Source organism: Etheostoma cragini, chromosome 12 (assembly GCF_013103735.1).
Source record: "Etheostoma cragini isolate CJK2018 chromosome 12, CSU_Ecrag_1.0, whole genome shotgun sequence".
NCBI classification, from domain to species: Eukaryota; Metazoa; Chordata; class Actinopteri; order Perciformes; family Percidae; genus Etheostoma; species Etheostoma cragini.
Window position 1 is genome coordinate 10252121 of NC_048418.1, and position 17895 is coordinate 10270015.

The window sequence follows — 17895 nt, forward strand, 5'->3', positions numbered from 1 at the left end:
AATGACTTTAGTGATCCCTTAACTTTTAAACTAGGGCCATCGCCAGGTTCAATTTTTCTTTGGTCAATACTTGGGTTTATGACCAAATACCACCAACTTCAGCTGTATTTTGCCTCAAAGAATGTAGACTTGGTCTTGTTATTTTACACACAGACTAAAGGCAACACATGGCGGTGTATATGACAAGCATCCAAACACCTAAACAATGTTTTCAAAGGTAATGTGTATGGACACACCCCTGTACTATTTCTCTGTGCATTGGGTGTGAAATGCAACATCGCTGTTTGATGCCCACCAGAGATGGGAAGTAACGAAGTACAAATACTTCGTTACTTTACCCCAGTAGATTTTTCTGATATTTCTACTTTACTATTTATTTTTGTGGCGACTTTTTACTTCTACTCCTTACATTTTCACACAAATATCGGTACTTTCTACTCCTTACATTTTACAAAATTGGCTCGTTACTTTAGTTTTTACAAGAGGTTGTCATGTCGGAAAATAGCGCGGACAAGCGCCACACACCGCGAGCGGGTGCGTGCGCCACACGGAGAAAGAAGTGAGAGAAATGAATAGGGGACTAGCTGTCCGGAGGGTAATCAGCTGAGATTGTGTGTCTGCCTCTTTGAGAACTGTAAGTCGTATAACTCATGTTGTCAGTTCACTTAAGCCTGTTATTGTTCTATAGTTCTTCACATTTAAAGTAAGTTAGCTAGTGGTTTTGGTGTGGTCTTCAACTGTTAACTAGGTTGCACGTTGGTCTTAATGAAGCATCAACAGTTTCACCAGCTTTCTTCGCATGAGTGTTAATGACTTTTTTTTTTACCGAACTTTAGATACTGTAGTTCAGTTGACAAGTGGATGGAAACTTAGCTAGAGAGAAGTCGCCTGGTGCCAAGTTGGACACCAGAATCAGCTTTAATCCAGCCCTAATTCTCAACTTTCACATCATTTCACTGGGGTTATCCTTATAATGGTTTACGTCATCAATACCATATTCAATCTAAATGGATGGAAATACATCTACTGTACGTTGCATTTGACGCACGACTAAGACAACTCAACAGATTCAGCATTGTGCATTAATTCACAGCAAATCATTGAGGCTTGATGGCGCTAACGTTAGCACATAGTAGTATGGAGGGCGCTAACGTTAGAATATAGTAGTATGGAGGGCGCTAACGTTAGAACATAGTAGTATGGAGGGCGCTAGCGTTCGAACATAGTAGTATGGAGGGCGCTAACGTTAGCACATAGTAGTATGGATGGTGTCAACGTTAGCACATAGTAGTATGGAGGGCGCTAACGTTAGAACGTTGACACCATCCATACTACTATAGTAGTATGGATGGTGTCAACGTTAGCACATAGTAGAATGGAGGGCGCCAACGTTAGAACATAGTAGTATGGATGGAAACATGATTGAAAATGAAGAAAACAGCAAGACATTCCCATCATCCTCAGCCTTATCTGAGAGAGATGTTTGAGACAGAAGCCATCAAGAAGGACTCCTGGCCAATGTGCTGGGGAACTTCTTCATTAATGTCTGTTTAGTCATTCATTTTTTAATCCTTTTATTTTATTTCCAGAAGCCGTATTTGAGCACACATATAAATGTAGATTAATTTTTATGTTAGGGGGAAAGATTCAAAATAAAAACTGGATCTGTGACTTCTCACAGAATCACAACTGAATTCATATCTTGCTAATAAGTCTGAATCTTATTAACCTGGAGTCCCAGTCTCTGTCATAATAATCATATATTTAGGCCTATTGGCAGACATCCATTTAAAATGTAGCCATTGCCACATAAAGACCGTGTCCTCCATGTCCACTGAAGTTCCTCAGCTTCTCTCTAGTAACATTTGTGTGCTTCAGGTAGCTTTTGCAAGGCTACTTTTACTTTTATACTTTAAGTAAATTTCCAAGCCTGTACTTTGTTACTTTTACTTGAGTAAAGAAGTTTAATCAGTACTTCCACTTTTAACAGAGTATTTTTTAACACAAGTATCTGTACTTCTACTTAAGTAGGGAAAGTGAGTACTTTTGCCATCTCTGATGCCCACTATGCATTTAATAAGCACTGAAATTACTAACAAGGACTAAATCATTTTCTCTCTACTTTCTTTAACTTCGTTTAGATAATTGACAATGAACTGTATTAAGTTTTAAATCAACAGTGAGGTAGAAGCAAAAAAACACACATGTAATGTAGGGTTAAAGTAAGATGTTAAAGTAATGTAATACTCTAGCAACATAACTTGGATGTGATGGTGTTAGAGGCAGGTGGTTGTTAAAAAACAAGAAAGATCTCAGAGAGAAAAGTCCTGAGGTTTAACAGTAACTAAATAAAAAGATCTTATCTTATTAGAGTATGCAGAAAGCAGGGAAAGGACTGGGCTGAGACCTTTTCTATTACCGCTGAGAATTAAAGCATGTGACCCTTAATGAGAAAATGCTCTTATCTTGGGATTGATAGAAACTCTGTAGTCATTATCGTTAGTCAAAATACGAAGACAAAAAAACGACTAATCGTAAAAATGTTGGGTGTTTGAGAGGAGTGTTTCTCCCCCTCAATGACAAAGAGGGGAAATTATGATTAATCAATGAGTTAAAATATATCTGCCAACCAAGCCCCATTAGATTTTATCACTTTGGTTCAATATTAAAGGTTAATCTAATTCTTTCCCCTCTTGCCAATAAAACAAAGTGAGAATTATTGTATTGGAACACTTTCAAGGAGATGCAGAACACATTCTATTTGTCATCATCATACTTGGCTTGGCAATGAGATGGCACAAATTGTAAAAGCATTTGAGACAAAGCCAAAATGACTTGGTTTATGTTAAAACACATTTTCTTTTGGATGTGTGGTAATGATTGCAAGGCACGTTTTGCTTAGAGGTGAGACAAACAACCTGTTAGCAAAAATCTCTGCTCTCCTGCGTGTGAGGCAGAGCTGAACCACAGTGGATGTGAATCTTTGTCATTAAATTTAACATCTGGTACATCGCTCAGATTTGGTGTTAAAAAGGGTGAATAACGTCGACTAAATCAGCAGGCTTGGTCCCCAAGTGTGTCAGCCAAACAGCCTGTCACAAAACCCTATTTGTTCCATCAATGACTCGAGCTTGCCCACTTGTCTGGTTGTGCTGCACTTGTAATGCTCACCAATTCCATCTGTCTCCAGCTTCAGATAACGAGTGGGGGTTCTGTCATGTTTACACAATGAAACAGGAGGAGAGGGAGCAGAGGAGGAGGAGGAGGAGGAGGAGGAGCAGTGAGTTGTGATGACACCAAGTTAGCATCCTCGGCTTTTGTTTGTCACTTGGTAGTAAGTTGTTTTTTTAAATGATCCGAACATGTTTTGGATCACATGAGCATCACATCCATTTAATTTCTATGATGACTGCATTTTAATATGAACTAATAACTCCAGACATGTGAAACCATGAACACAAAACAGAGAAACCATGCTATACTGCTGTTAAATCTATGCATATGAAGTGCACATTGTCCGCATTTGATTGTGGATCACACGGACCACATGGCCGCAAGTGCATTACAGATTATATGGGCCAGAAAGTACGCTGTTGAATGTTTTGACTGATATTTTATGTAGGAATTTTACAAAAACATTATTCCCATAATATTCCTATTATTTATGAAATACATAGTTTGGCGTGAAAGTGTATTGTTGACCTTGGAAACAGTAGTTTGACAAATAATGAAGGCTGTGCGATTAATTGAAATGTAATCGTAATTATGATTTTGGCTTCCAATGATCACAAAAACTGAATAATCCAGAAAAGCAAATATTTAGGTCATCATGCAAATTTCATTTTTACTGTTGATTTTTTAAAAACTTTTTCCACTGTTAATAATAATTATTATTATTGCAACATCTTCCCAGAAGTCGATGAGTAATCATGTTTAATTATCGTGATTTCAATATTGACTGAAATAATTGTGATTACATTTTTTTCTATAATCAAGCAACACAAGGTCCGCTTAATAGCTTTTTTCCCCCCAGAGCTTTCAACTACAGCTCATGGTCTTTTTTCAGTTGTCATGGAGATATCACAGTAAGTTGTCATCACATGACTAGAGTGTGGAACTTCAGAACTACAAAGTAGTAATTGTTTTGGTGGGTTTTGGAAAACAAATCCATAATTTAAATACATTAAAAAAAAATGTGTGAATAAAAGGCTGTCCACACCAAGAACATTAACTATGACGATACATATAACAAAGATGTGAGCATACACACTGATGAAAACATTGATTAAAACGCTGGCATCAAGCATAGGCTGGGTGCCCCAACTGATGATACATATTACTATAAAGCAGCAGAAATCGCAACCTAAGATTAGGAACGACCCCAGTAATATCCTTCATATTCTTGAATTCTAATACATTTAATGAACCTAAAAATATAAGGTTATTGTGTACCGGCAGTCCATAGGGACCTCCGTATCAGAACCTGGGATGAGAGCAGACCGGTATCAGATATGTCAAGAGCACCGGAACAAAACCACTGACACATTGCAGACAAAACAACAACATCCAAAACAATTTGTATTTTTAAGCATTCATTTTTTGAAACTATTTCTCATGTCACACAAAGATTGCCGAAATGCACTGACTCTACTATGGTTAATTCATACACAAGGTAACCATTTTATTTTCTGTTTGTGCAAAAGACAAGAAGGAAAATCAAATGCTTCATAAATGTAATCTCTAGCCAATGTCATCTGCTGTGCCATGTTAAAAATTCTGATGTAATTTGATTAGCTGTCAAGTGATCCTTAGAATATCGCCACTGTTGTCGTTATAGTGTGGACATTCCCTTGAGTGAGAATGATTTTTAAATCTTTGTTTTTAAATTGATCATATTAGTTATATTTGGTGTCGATAGCGCTCTATTGTTTCAATAGTTTGTGTGAGAAAATCTTTTCAATCATGTGTGAATTACATTGGTCCATTTGTGTGGTTTCACAGTAAATTGTGGTTAGCCATTACGCGTGTATATTGTAGCTTGTACAGCAAACCACTCTGTTATGATTCACTACTGCGAACAGCACACTGTTGTTCTCCCGGACCGTTTTAATGTATTATTCAGTTTGTCTCTACTTCAAGTGTTGGAGCTAATTATTTTGAGGCTCTGCAGTAAGTTGTGTAAGATACATGTAGAAGGGCAGGAGATGAGTTGACTTTGAGACACTTGTTTGTCCAACCTCAATCAGGTGTCTCGATATGTCGGCTGCAAGGTCTCTTTAATAACATTCAGCCATCTGCCCGGATGCCTAGAACTGTTTTGCTTTTTCCCTTTGAGGCACCAGCAACCCTTGGTGGGATGTGAACCAGCACTAATAATCAGTTGATGAATTGTTCAGGTGTAGCTCATGTTACAAAGACAAAGATGCTGGCACCACTATGATTAAAACAGGCTGGTTACTTTTCATTTCAAAACAGCCAGGTTGTGACAGTCTTGCACAGGAGATTGATATACACCAGGCTTTTAGTCTATAATTAGAGATGAAAATATAAGAACCCTCAAGCATTTACATTTTTTACTACTACGTTAATTAAATTTATTAATACAATAGGTACCCTTTGAAAGCAGTCACTTGTTTAATAAAGCTTAACGCAGTCGCTGTTAGTATTATAGTGCAATTACTATCATATATATCTTCCTCAATACCAGACAAGCGGCAGAACTACTGTATGTCAATGACACTGTTAAAACCCTTTTACCAAATTTCAGTTCCACAAATTGTCTTGATTCGGGTTAGCGAACCCAAAAACAAAATGGGGAATAGTATTTACTTTCCTCATTAATGACCGCCATAAAGCACCATACAGTATTTCAAGTGGTAGCGTGGAGAGCCTTATTGTGCTGCCATTGTCACGTCTAACCGAAGTGAAGAAGATGACAGGAGAACACTGATTGTCATTCAGTTTCTATGCTCTAAGAGCATAATGACCACATACTCTGCAGGACCTGCTGCACCGTGTCAAGCTAATTAGCCAGCGAGACTATGAGCAAATTATAATGACACTGTGTTAGTGCTGTGCTAATGTGCTAGTGATGCACACAGGTGTTTCTCTCTTTCTCTCTCCTCTCATTTTTGTCTATCTCTTGTGCCTTAACAATGGCGTGTCCAAGACCAATTAAAAATAGAGAGCTCTCTGTACACTCAAGGCCTGTCACTGCAACTCTGTAAAGGCCAGGGCTTGCCTATTGTCTAAGGTATTCAGAGGAACAGATTTATTATTATTCCAAAGTAGGCCAACTTCACCTTCCATTACAATTATGGCTAAACATGGAGAACATGGAGACTGGTATAAAAAATTAATTAGAAAAAGATGAATGTTCCTGCTGCAGATGCTATATACATTCAAGTTGTTCTTCGTGTTCTTCCGAAATGAAGGTCAAACCACGGAAAAAGCCAATGTGTGACTTTTAATAGCCTATACCAGAATATTTCAGACATTATTAATTAATAATTAATGGTTGTACCCATGAAATAATAGGCCATACATGAAAAGGTGTCACAAAAATGGTTTCCATTTGGTTGCGGCCCCAACAATCTCTTAGACCGAGTTCAGTGAAGATTTGCCATTCTTTAAACTCTGCAATAGAAATGGTCTTCCAGTGCCAACATTTGTATTTTTGGTTATTGTGATGAAGATTCCTGGAGTATCTTCAATTGCTTCATGTCTCTCAAATCTGTAGAACCTAAACTAAATGGTTTTAAACGTCAAACCATAACAATTAACAAAACTAATGAAATTGTGTCATAACAAAACACAAACATGTGTTTTCCTCAAATTTTACTTTAATGTGAAATGTCAAAACATTAATAAAATATTTCGTAACCCACCATAAGTTATTTGAACTAAGTACATTTTTTTATTTTTGAGATATGCAAAATAAATTAATAAAAATAAAAGAAATTATAAATTATGAGCAGAGTTTAAATGCGTTTTGATAGTTTCATCTGCAATAGAAATGGTCTGCCCGCGGTTGATGACATCATATGCTGCAAAAAGAATGAATTCTCTAGATATTATGTTTCTTTTTATATAGGATCACATCTAATAATCTCCCCCAGCCATTGCGGGCAATACTCGGGCACCACCACCACCTGAGGGTGTGGAGAAAGACTTTTGTAGTTTGCTCCATATCTCTGCTACTTTATCAGCTACTAGCATAACACACCGAATCTTTGACTTGCATTGTGGGTAATGCAAAATACCAGGTTTTGACAAGAAATAAAAATGATTGGACCTACATGTCTGGTTCTGCTGCATCTGTTTTTGTACTACTATTTTTTAAACTGTCCTTTCTGAGTGATCATTTTACATATCCACAACTTCCCTATATGGTCCTTACAAAAAATTATGTGATATTTTCTCTAAAAGCAAAAGTAAGAAACTACTACAATAACTATTTTAAACAAGTATAAAGCCCCAAATGTTCAGGTTTGGATGGACATTGAGCAATCAAAATACCAGCCTTAGTGGTTTAATGGTATGGCGAGCCATACAGAAACAGTGGCTTGAATTACACACCAATCCTAAAGATGATTAAAAAGAGGAATACAAAATAACATTATTTGGAAATAGATCTTAATACCTTAAATAAATAAAAAAATTGGACAAATCCAACCTTTTAAGGACACCAATTTTCTTTGTGAATAATGTATTGTAAATAAATAAATGTTCTTCCTTAAAATACAGGTAAGTATAAACACCCCTATGTTAAATTCCCATAGAGGCAGGCAGATTTTTATTTTTAAAGGCCAGTTATTTCATGGACCAGGATACTGTGCATCCTAATAAAGTTCCCTTGGCCTTTTGAATTAAAAAAACCCCCAAATCATCACATTCCCTTCACCATACCTAGAGATTGGCATGGTTTTATTTCAGTTAGCTTAATAGCTGGTTTGATTTGCATATGGAAAGTTCCCCATGTCTATCTCCATGTATGGCGAAGGGTATGTGATGATGTGGGGCTATTTTAATTCCAAAGACCAAGGGAACTTTATCAAGATGCATTGTATCCTGGTCCATGAAATAACTGGCCTTTAAAAATAAAAATGTGCCTGGCTCTAAGGGAATTTAACATAGGGGTGTGTATACTTATGCCCACTGTATTTTAAGGAAGAACATTTACTTATTTACAATACATTATTCATTCACAAAGAAAATTGGTGTCCTTAAAAGGCTGGATATATATATATATATATATATATATATAGATATATATATATATATATATCCTTATAAGGTATTAAGATCAATTTCCAAAAGGAGGTTTTATTCCTGTTTTTAATCAACTTTAGCATGGGTGTGTAAACTTATGCAAGCCACTGTAAACTCCAGAGGAAGGCTTCCATCAGTTTAATCCTTTCACCTGTCCGCTCACTCAGACTTGTGTCAGTCCTGGTGACAAACTGGTCACCACTAAATACTTTAACTTGATGGTTTTCTAGCACGTAATCATTCAACAACTGGTATTTATATCGAAGCAATGAGTCTTTTTTTCTAAAAAAGATAAACAGTGTGTATTCCTGCTTTGTAAAACAATCAAACTCAATTTTGAAATTACAGCTTTTTAACATTGTGAAAACACTACATTGTACATTTTCTCATTTGCTGCAATAAAGTCTCTTATGAGAGGGGCAATCCAGTTAATTTCTTCTGTGGGGAACTAAATTGTCTGATTATTCTGACACCACATGACTGCAGCACAAATGCCCTCTACTAATGTTAACATAAACTTAGGGCTCAGTCAAAAATGCGCAACATTAAAATCAGCAATTATCCGCTTCCCGTTCACTTTCATGCTATGCTAGCGAAGGGGCAAATTAAACATTTGCTTCAAGTGGTGAAATGAATCCGTGTGGAGTTCAACTTTGGTGAACATTGTCCAGCAAAGTTTGCAGCTGTGTGGTAGACCGGCTATCCCAGGCTATCTGAGAAAGCTGACAGAGAGAGATATTGATTGTTGCTGTGTCTAACCAGCTGGTAACGCATTGGCAGGCGATGATCACTCGCTTGCATTCACATATGTGTGATTATGCCCTTAATGGGTTCTTCCTTTGCCCATGCTACACCCTGTCAACAAGTCTCATAAAAATTGCCAGTAGTTCTTCTGTAATCCTGCAGACAGAGCCAAAACTTGACTTTCTTGGTGAAGGTAAATATGACCTTCATTAAAGACACATGATTGTACAAATGTACCAAATAAAATGCACTGCACAGTAGAGGGCTGGTTACAGGAGTGGAATAATTAATGATGGAGCAAAATACCCCAAGCTGGTTAAGTGGCTAAAATTTGTACTTTTCTTTAATTTTTTTTACTTTTTCTTAAAAAGGTAAGGAAGTCTTCTTAATGGGAATATAATCTGATATAATTTAGTCTACACAAATAGGGTACTGTCTAATCCTTATCAAAGTCTATAGGCTGAAGGCTTTAGATTAATTATCAGTTGAGTGATGGTCTCAGCAGAAGATATAATTTGCAATAATGACTAGTGCTCATTATTTCTCCTTCAGGTCCTGAACTCTGTGAAAATCATTATGTGGGGGAAATCAGAATGAAGGGGAGCTCTTTAAACCCAAACCCTCCAGGTCTCATTTGCTAATAAAATTCACAGAGGTCACAACCGCAGAAAAGCACGGCTGCCGCTTGGAAATGTCAATGAAGACAGGGCTATTCTCACTGTCTGCCACCAATCAAAATGGTGTTAATGTGAACAGCCGCGGCCTCCACTCAATTTCCCAGAACTTTCCCTGTGTCCTTTGAAACATGAAAGGGGCCTGATAAAGTATCACTGAATTGGGCTCACCATATAAAAAGGACCTGCCAGGGTTCTTTGACGGTGTCAAGCAGATTCACCCAAAACCATCCATCATGCGGAACACATTTCAGCCCTGTCATTTTAGTCAGGTGGAACAACTGACCCTTATTATGTTCTACGACAGCATCCTTTATTGCTGTGTGTCAATCAACAGCAATTCTTAATGGCTTAATATGTTATCTTAATATGCAGTTTGCACTATTGGCACTCCAATGCAATAATTGGGTCATATAATGGCCCATTTGCCGGATACAAACCCATTACACAACAGAACGTGTTCATGTGAGTCACCTAGCTGCATCATTAGCCTTAATTGTACATACCATGCAAACTAATGGAAAAGATACAGTATGCAAATACAGTATGTCTATTATGGCAGTACAGTATGCGGTCATAATTCTTTTTATAGTAATGGGTGCAATTCTGTTTTCTAAGACCAAGGTACACTTCTTAACTCCACAAACATGTTAAATTGAAAATTTCAGTCTGTCATCCCCAGAAATAAATTCATGAATTGCTAAAACGCCGTAATTTGCTGTTCTGTTTCGTCTCCTAATCATATAATGGGGTTTCTCCTTAACCTCACAACCTTGCCAATACTGTGCAAGGTGTGATTTTCACACAAAGTTGTGAATGGCTCCAAAGCAATTAGCTTATTTTCAGAAGACAGGGGCCCTCGCTCCTCCAAAGCAAATCCCATCTTTTGCTGATGTGATTTAAATTCTGATTAAATTTCTGATGTCCTTCAGTCAGTGGGTGTTCTCTCCTCTCATATTTTAAGTGGCTATCCTTCTCCTCTTTCATTTAAACAGCGCATACAACACTAGTTGTCCAGGTAAGACAGAGGGGCTTTGTTCACCTCCTGATTGAAATGGTCAAAAAGTCAAAAACAGTTTGCCTTTTAAAATGATCAGTCTTATCCACATGCAGCAGCCACCCTGTAAGAAAGGCAGCCTGTTGGGTTCAAGAGTGAGCGGAATTTGCATAAAAGAACCAGAAAGACCAGGCCCCTATGATGACAGTTACCCGATGCAGAGCCTCATTCTGCCAATCCTTCACCATTGTTTAGGTGTCATTATCGACCAAGGACGTGCTATCAAAACAAAGACCCTGTGCAACAGTAAAACAAAAACATTCAATTTCTCACCCACAACATATTTAGAGCAGGCAATAAGAATACAACAATAAGTCATTTAGCTGGAGCTGCTTTTGCTATTGTGCGAGCATAATACAAAAACCCTAATTAATCTCAGTTAGGAGACTTTTTTGCTCCTCCTCCTCCTCCTCTTGCCATTATTCCTCAGAACGAGTCCCAGGAGAGTCAGGGAGCAGCAGCCTAGTGCTGGCAACATTCATGACACCATCAGAGAGGAAGCATCCTCTGCACCAGCTGGGGCTCACTATAAACAGCTTCCTTTTAATGGCATCTGGACACCCTGCGCAACATTGCAAACTTCCTTTCCAAGTCAGCATCATCCCTTCTTCTGAGAATAGTGCCCCACATTGGGGGGACGTGTGAGAGAGAGTTAGGTTGTAAACTCAAAAATCTGTCTTTTTGATACATATGTCTTTGATTCGAGTGTGGTAATTTTCTCTTCAAATAATATGCAATCCAAGCCAATGTCGGACTCTGACAGAAGTGCATCCAGCTCCATTCTCCAAGGCTGAATGAGAGTCGTCTTGGCACAAATGGTTTTATTATCATTGTCCAGCACCGATGAGGCTTGTTGGTAACAACAAGACTGACAGTGACAGTTTGCCAGGGGTTTCTCCAGTTGGCTTGGGAGAGGGAACTCACTGGGGAGCGCCCAAGCATACATGCAGAGCCTCAAAACTGGGCTGAGCCACCCTAAAGGAACCGAAGCATGCAATCAGGGCTGTGTGGAGGAATAAACAAGACTACTCTCCGTCCAGACGTAGCAATTAGGCAGGGAAAGGATTGTCGTAAACAACCAAGAGTTTCAGGCACTGCTGGTCTCTTTTTTGTGGGACCAGAGGGCTTGTTTTCCTTGTCCTGTTTCATTTCGCTTTTCCATTTGGGTACTCTTAATTTACATGTTGGGATGGAATCCAGTTTGGTCTTCGTTTGCCATATTAGCTTTGCATGAAGGAAAGTCCTCAGTGGACTACATCAAATTCTGCCCAAGGCTTCTCATGAGTGTGTTCTCTAGTACAACAATGACACAGGACCTTAATTCAGCAGGTTCCTATTGATTTCAGAAGCCTTTGAAAGATGTTTTTGCAGACAGAAAATAGAGTGCACTTTCAAGTCTGAATGTTTAAAAAAAAATAATACATCATATTAATACATAATAAATTTGTCTTTTAAGAACTCTGGTCTAGTCTAATTTGGCATAGTGAAAACTTTTTTCTCTTGGCGCTTGAGTGATGGTTACAGATCTGATTACAAATACTTTTCACTTTAAAGCCAACAAACAACATTGTTGAATAATTCTACAAAACTCTTCATTACATTTAAAGACATCTTGTTTTATATTCAGTGCCAATTCTGGCTTTCTACAATCTCTGTGCATGGCACCTTTGATATGGTTATGGTTGAATAAGATTGTAGCCATGGCAATAAACTACGGTTGAGGTATGATTTCAGACAACTACAGCACTTGGTTAAGGTGAGGGAAAGATTGTGGTTGAGGTTAAAGTGATGGTTCGGAGTAATTTCACTCTAGGGTCCTTAGCACCACGATCTCAAGCCAAACAACCCCCAGAAGCTTTTTTCACCGAGTTAGAAAATGATACCAAACTTCTACAGTAGTACATATGTTATGGTTATGTACTCATAAAACAATGTTTCGGGAAGTTTGTAAGAACACTAAGAGTTTATTTAAATAATTTGCCTGTTGGCTTCTGCTCTCTGCTGCTACTGTTACTAGGCTTGCATGATTAATCGTTATAAAATTGCGATCTCGTTTCACCCTGTTCCCAATTACATATTTAAATAACTTTGATTTGGAACAAAAAAAAGTTTTTAACGACCGATTCCGATTTAATTTTATGAGCCGACTGCATCACAAAACGCTACTACTTTCTTCTGTGAGTTTAAAAATAGTTTTTAGTGCTCCCAAGCGACGTCACCGAAAAGTGATACAAACCTATTAATTAGTTTAATGATTAAATAAGGTAGCGTCTTCAAACTTATAACTTGTCTCCTGCTAGTTGTACTACAGCACTTTTCAAAAATAAGTCAATTTATAAATATGTTTGTTGTATCTCTTTTCCGTGTTGTAATTTGTTGTAGAAATTGTAGATTTGTAATAAAGCCCTCGTCTTACTGCCAGTAACAACCAACAGAGAGCAGACGTCTGTAGGCAAGTGTTCTTTTTAATAAATACTGGTGTACTAACAAACGTTCCAATCCATCGTTTTATGAGTGCATAATATAACCTATTTGTACTACTGTAGAAGTTTGGTATAATTTCAGGCATTATTAGTGGGGTAATTTATGAGATACACTGGTGGTTCCATTAGCGCCTGAACTCAGCTAATCAGCTGATAACGCTAACTTGCCCATTGTTTGACCCTGGTGAAAAAAAGCTTCTGGGAGGTCGTTTTGCTCTAGATTGGGGTGCAAAGGACCCTAGGGTGAAATTACTCCGAACCATCACTTTAATAATTGCAGGTCTGTGACAGAACACCAAGGCCGAAAAAGTCCCTTACACCACCCTGATCTCTACATCCGTACTTTCACCTCACTACATTAAGGGGGAACTACTTCCACTAGACTGAACATTGGCACTGAATGAAAATCGTAAGGTGCAGAATTGTCCAAAATGCCAAGGGATTACTGGTATATGAGTCTACATGAAAGCTAGATGTTTAAACCCGTGGAGATATTTGATTTGCTTTGAAAACTCAGCCAAAATGGAAACATAATTTAAATAATAAATTCACAATGACATTAAGAACACTCCTATTTGGACAGATACTGTCTACAACCAATTTCAAAAGTGTTTGAGCTAGTGATGCCTTCTGTTCAGAACAATCTGTTCTGTGAGTATGATAATGTCCTTAAGTACAGGTTGACAGTGAGACAGCAATCAGAGGTGAGATAGCTTTTCCACCAGTGTGGCTTTCACCTAAATGCATTTCTACCCATCAATCCCCTCTCCAGCAGCTCTAAAACAATTTCAGCCGTCAAGTACACTACATTTCACATCGCTTTCAATGCGGTCAAAGAGGAGAGATTACAATTTGCCACGGCAGGTTGAGTGCTCACACTGAGAAATGGAGAAAGAGCTGCAACCTGTTAATTACTCACAATTCAAGATGCACAGGTAGAAAACCAGCCTGTCTGAAGAGTACTCAGACTGGGAAGCACAATCAGGGACACCACTTAACCAGACATAGGATTTTAATCAGATATGTTAAATTTAGACTGTGCGCAAGGTGTTAATTTGTAGGTCAAGGCTTTTCCAGATTTCGCTGTAACCTTTGCCCAGTCTCCATGTGTCCACACATTAATCAATTGCAATAGAAAAAAAGGCAGACACTTCCCCTGCCATGGAAAGTAATTTCTCTGGGGCGGTTCAACACACTTCATTCTGATGTACACACAAACAGGTCTGAGGACTGGCTGCTTAAAATTAGTGAGGGCCTGCTAATTAATTCCCTCTCTGTCACTGGGGGGGCCCAGTGCAATCTATCTGGGATGCAGCCTTTGTGAGATTAGGCGTCAGATAGGAAAGGAAAACAATATCCATTAGTTTGCAACACTACCTTTGTTATAACACCAAAAAACACATTCCATTAGTATGATTCCTTAGGTGCCTTCTGCTCGGTGGCGGGTGATATCTCTGCATTTCAAATCAAATGAGAAGCGATCAATGGAACATTAAAGAGACAAATTGTGTGCGACAGACAGAAAATGCTGGGAAAGCATTTTAATGAATTAGAAAGTGTGGCTGATGAAAATACTTCTGTAATTAAAATGTATCTGGGTATTTGGATATCAAATGTGTAACCAAACCAAAAATGCCTGCGTAGTGTTGTAGTTACTCTGGTGGGAAGAATTTGCATGATCTCAAATAGATAATACTAAAGAATAAACTAGTACTGGAACTTTAGAGAGGGATGTATTGTAGTCTTGTTGTTTTTTTAAAGTTTATGCTTAGAAGACCAAATATTGGTCTCCAAATAAGTTGATATATGCGGTATATAATATTTATTAGTCACAAAATTAGGTTATTAACATGTATGCGTATAGTATATTCTCAAAAGTAGCATGCAAACTCCTAAATCATCAGACTGAATCAGCTGTTTGGAGACAAATTTGACTTACGTGGAAAAAAAAAAACATGACTGATGAAGATTTGTGATGCAAATGCTCTGTCAAAAGTTTCATATTTGGATTATGTCTAATAGTTGTGAGTATTGCTTGCCCACTTGACCCAAGTATTATTACTTTGTTAAAAGGATACTCTAATTATAGCGAATGTCATGTAATAAAAGGGAGTAGTAGCATATTGTGTGTCTTTCTAAATGTGTTGTACAATGGGCTCAACATTTTTAAATCTGATGTGTTTTATCTTCAAATACCTTTTCAAACAAGTGTTTTCTTCCTATTTTAAAAATTATCTTCCTTACTGTAAAAAATAAGATTTGTCTCTGTGAAGAATACGGCTTCGGACACAAAACAGAGTGTGTGTCAAATGTGCAAACTACTGCAATGATATGGTGTTCACTGTACGGAGATGGAATCGTCATTTCTCCACTTCACGAGCCAGTGTCATCGTCCTTACCTGGGGGCATCCATGGATCTGATGAAGACTTCTCTCTGGTATTGGTCTGCTCCCAGTCAAGGTCATCGTCTCTGCCTTGGCTGTACCCACAGGCTGCCAGTGGCTTCTCAAAGTTACAATCACCTGTGATAACAGGAAGAAATATATATTGTTATAGTTTTTTTTTTTCATTAATTTGCTGTTCAAATGAATGAATATATAAAATTTTCTTTTTTTCCCACGGCAGTATTCATAATGCGATATTCCAGACAATGAAATGCATTTAAGTGAGACAGAGTGAAGGATTACTGTAGTAGGCGAGGGACAACATACATTACCATCATTAGCAACACGGCAGTCCAATTTCACAATGACAAGTATGAAGTGTTCAAACTCCATCATCGTTAGGCATTATGTTCCAAAACTGCAGCACCATCAGGGATACATTGATTTATTTTCCTTGCCGGCCACAGAAGTTTGCTGTTAGAGCCACTCTAATCCTTTTTACAAGCTGCTTGCAAAATGACAAGCAAGCAACCATTAGGGCCAGGCTTGGCGTGTGATCGATTAATACAAATACTCCTTTATTCCTCGCACCTTAAAGGCCACACAGAGAATGTAAGAGTTGAGCCCCCCCCCCCCTGCCCCAAAGTGCTTTTCAATCCACTCATAAATCTACAAAAAAGGCATGTCAGAACAATATGGGGCTGGAAAGGAGTAAAGAAATGTGAAACATGAAAGGTGCTTGTTTGTTAAAAAAAAAGAAACTTACACTGTGGGGGGGGGGGGGGGGGTTGTTTTCAGAGCAGGCAGGGGACTTAGAGAAGTATGGACATATTGATATTATGATGCATCAGATACATGGTTATATTGCTTCTTTGTTGATAACAGATGTATTGTTTATTATCCTGCTTCTTACCAGAATCCAAATGTTGAATGTGAAAATGTTTGCTTGCGCATTGCTAATAAGTTTCTAAATACAGATGACATACAAATTGTATTTGCCTCTGGGAATGTCCTTTGAGCCAGAATCCATGCCAGGCCAAATCCAATATCTCATCTCTTACAAGCTGCCTCTGACATTCTGCTGCATAAAGGCTACGAGCTGGGGTTTTTGTTTTCCCATTTATCTCTCTAGTGACATTTACAGTACATGTGCAAATGAGTGGCCAAACGAGGAGAACACAGGATAATTAATATCCAACTCCATAGGGCAGCTGCTAATGATATATTTCCTGCTTTGTCTGTTTTTTTGAGGGGGTGGACATGAAAAAAGGGAGTGAGTGCCAAAGTAGCACAGGTAAAAGGTTGAGGGATTGATGATAATAGAGATAAAAAGATAATTTGTTTATTAGTCCCCAATGGGGAAATTACTGCACTACACTCTGTGTACACACTTTTTGTTAGTACTCACACACAGGCCTGAAATACACACACATGCTCAGGACCAATACATGCACTATACATGGAGAGATGTCAGAGTGAGTGGGCTGCCAGCTGAACCAGCGCCCTGAGCGGTCGGGGGGGTACGGTGCCTTGCTCAAGAGCACCTGGCAGTGCCCAGGAGGTGAACTGGCATCTCTCCAGCCACCAATCCACGCTCCCAACTTTTTGGGTCCATACGGGGATTTGAACCAGTGACCCTCCGGTTCCCAACCCAACTCCCTATGGACTGAGCTACTGCCACCCCCATGAGTGCTCAACCAGAAATTTTCTCCTACAACCAACACATCACCAAAGCAACTTGTTAGGATGAGAATCTAGTCAACTGTGCCTGTTTGTTTGTTAGGTTTCCCGCTGTGTGAAACAGAAAGAAGCTAAGTGACAGTGAACAAAACCACCAAAAACAAAAGAGAGGGATATTATTTTCAAGAGATGGCACATTAAATCAGAATCAAAGATTTACTTGCGAGGAGTTTGATTTGGAGTATGTCTTCTCTGTCTAGTGGTCCAAAACTGTCTAATTTAGCTTAAACTGAATCCTCAAACCCAACAGTGAACTTTCTACTGGACTGCCTTAACCTGTGTGTGTGTGTGCGTGTTGCTATCAGATAGCTCGCTATAGTTAAAGACACATGTGAAGCTAATTAACAAACGTCTTTATAACAGTAGAAACAGCACAGGTGTGAGTAATTTAAACTAACAATGGCTACTTTAACAAGTCAAAATGTCTGCATTATGAGTACTCTGACTTAATTCTTGAGTGTATTTTGATGCTAACAGTTATTCTTTAAATTTTGAATGCAATGACCTTTACTCTTATCAGAGTAATTTTAAACTGTGGTATT

At 38.3% G+C, this 17895-nt stretch overlaps 1 protein-coding gene and 1 long non-coding RNA gene across 17 annotated transcripts in view; one reads left to right on the top strand and one right to left on the bottom strand.

Annotated features, from left to right (window-relative positions):
- LOC117954295 (receptor-type tyrosine-protein phosphatase mu-like) overlaps window positions 1-17895 on the bottom strand; it is a 152280-nt gene that overhangs the window by 102055 nt on the left and 32330 nt on the right. For all 16 annotated transcript variants that reach the window (XM_034887979.1, XM_034887994.1, XM_034887992.1 and 13 more), the window contains exon 2: window positions 15629-15751. In XM_034887979.1, coding sequence (XP_034743870.1) covers window positions 15629-15751 — 123 coding nt within the window. The remainder of the gene's footprint in view (window positions 1-15628; window positions 15752-17895) is intronic.
- LOC117954297 lies at window positions 887-12618 on the top strand. The gene is made up of 3 exons (XR_004658791.1): window positions 887-898; window positions 4441-4446; window positions 12526-12618. It is a non-coding gene; the product is annotated as an uncharacterized LOC117954297 (long non-coding RNA).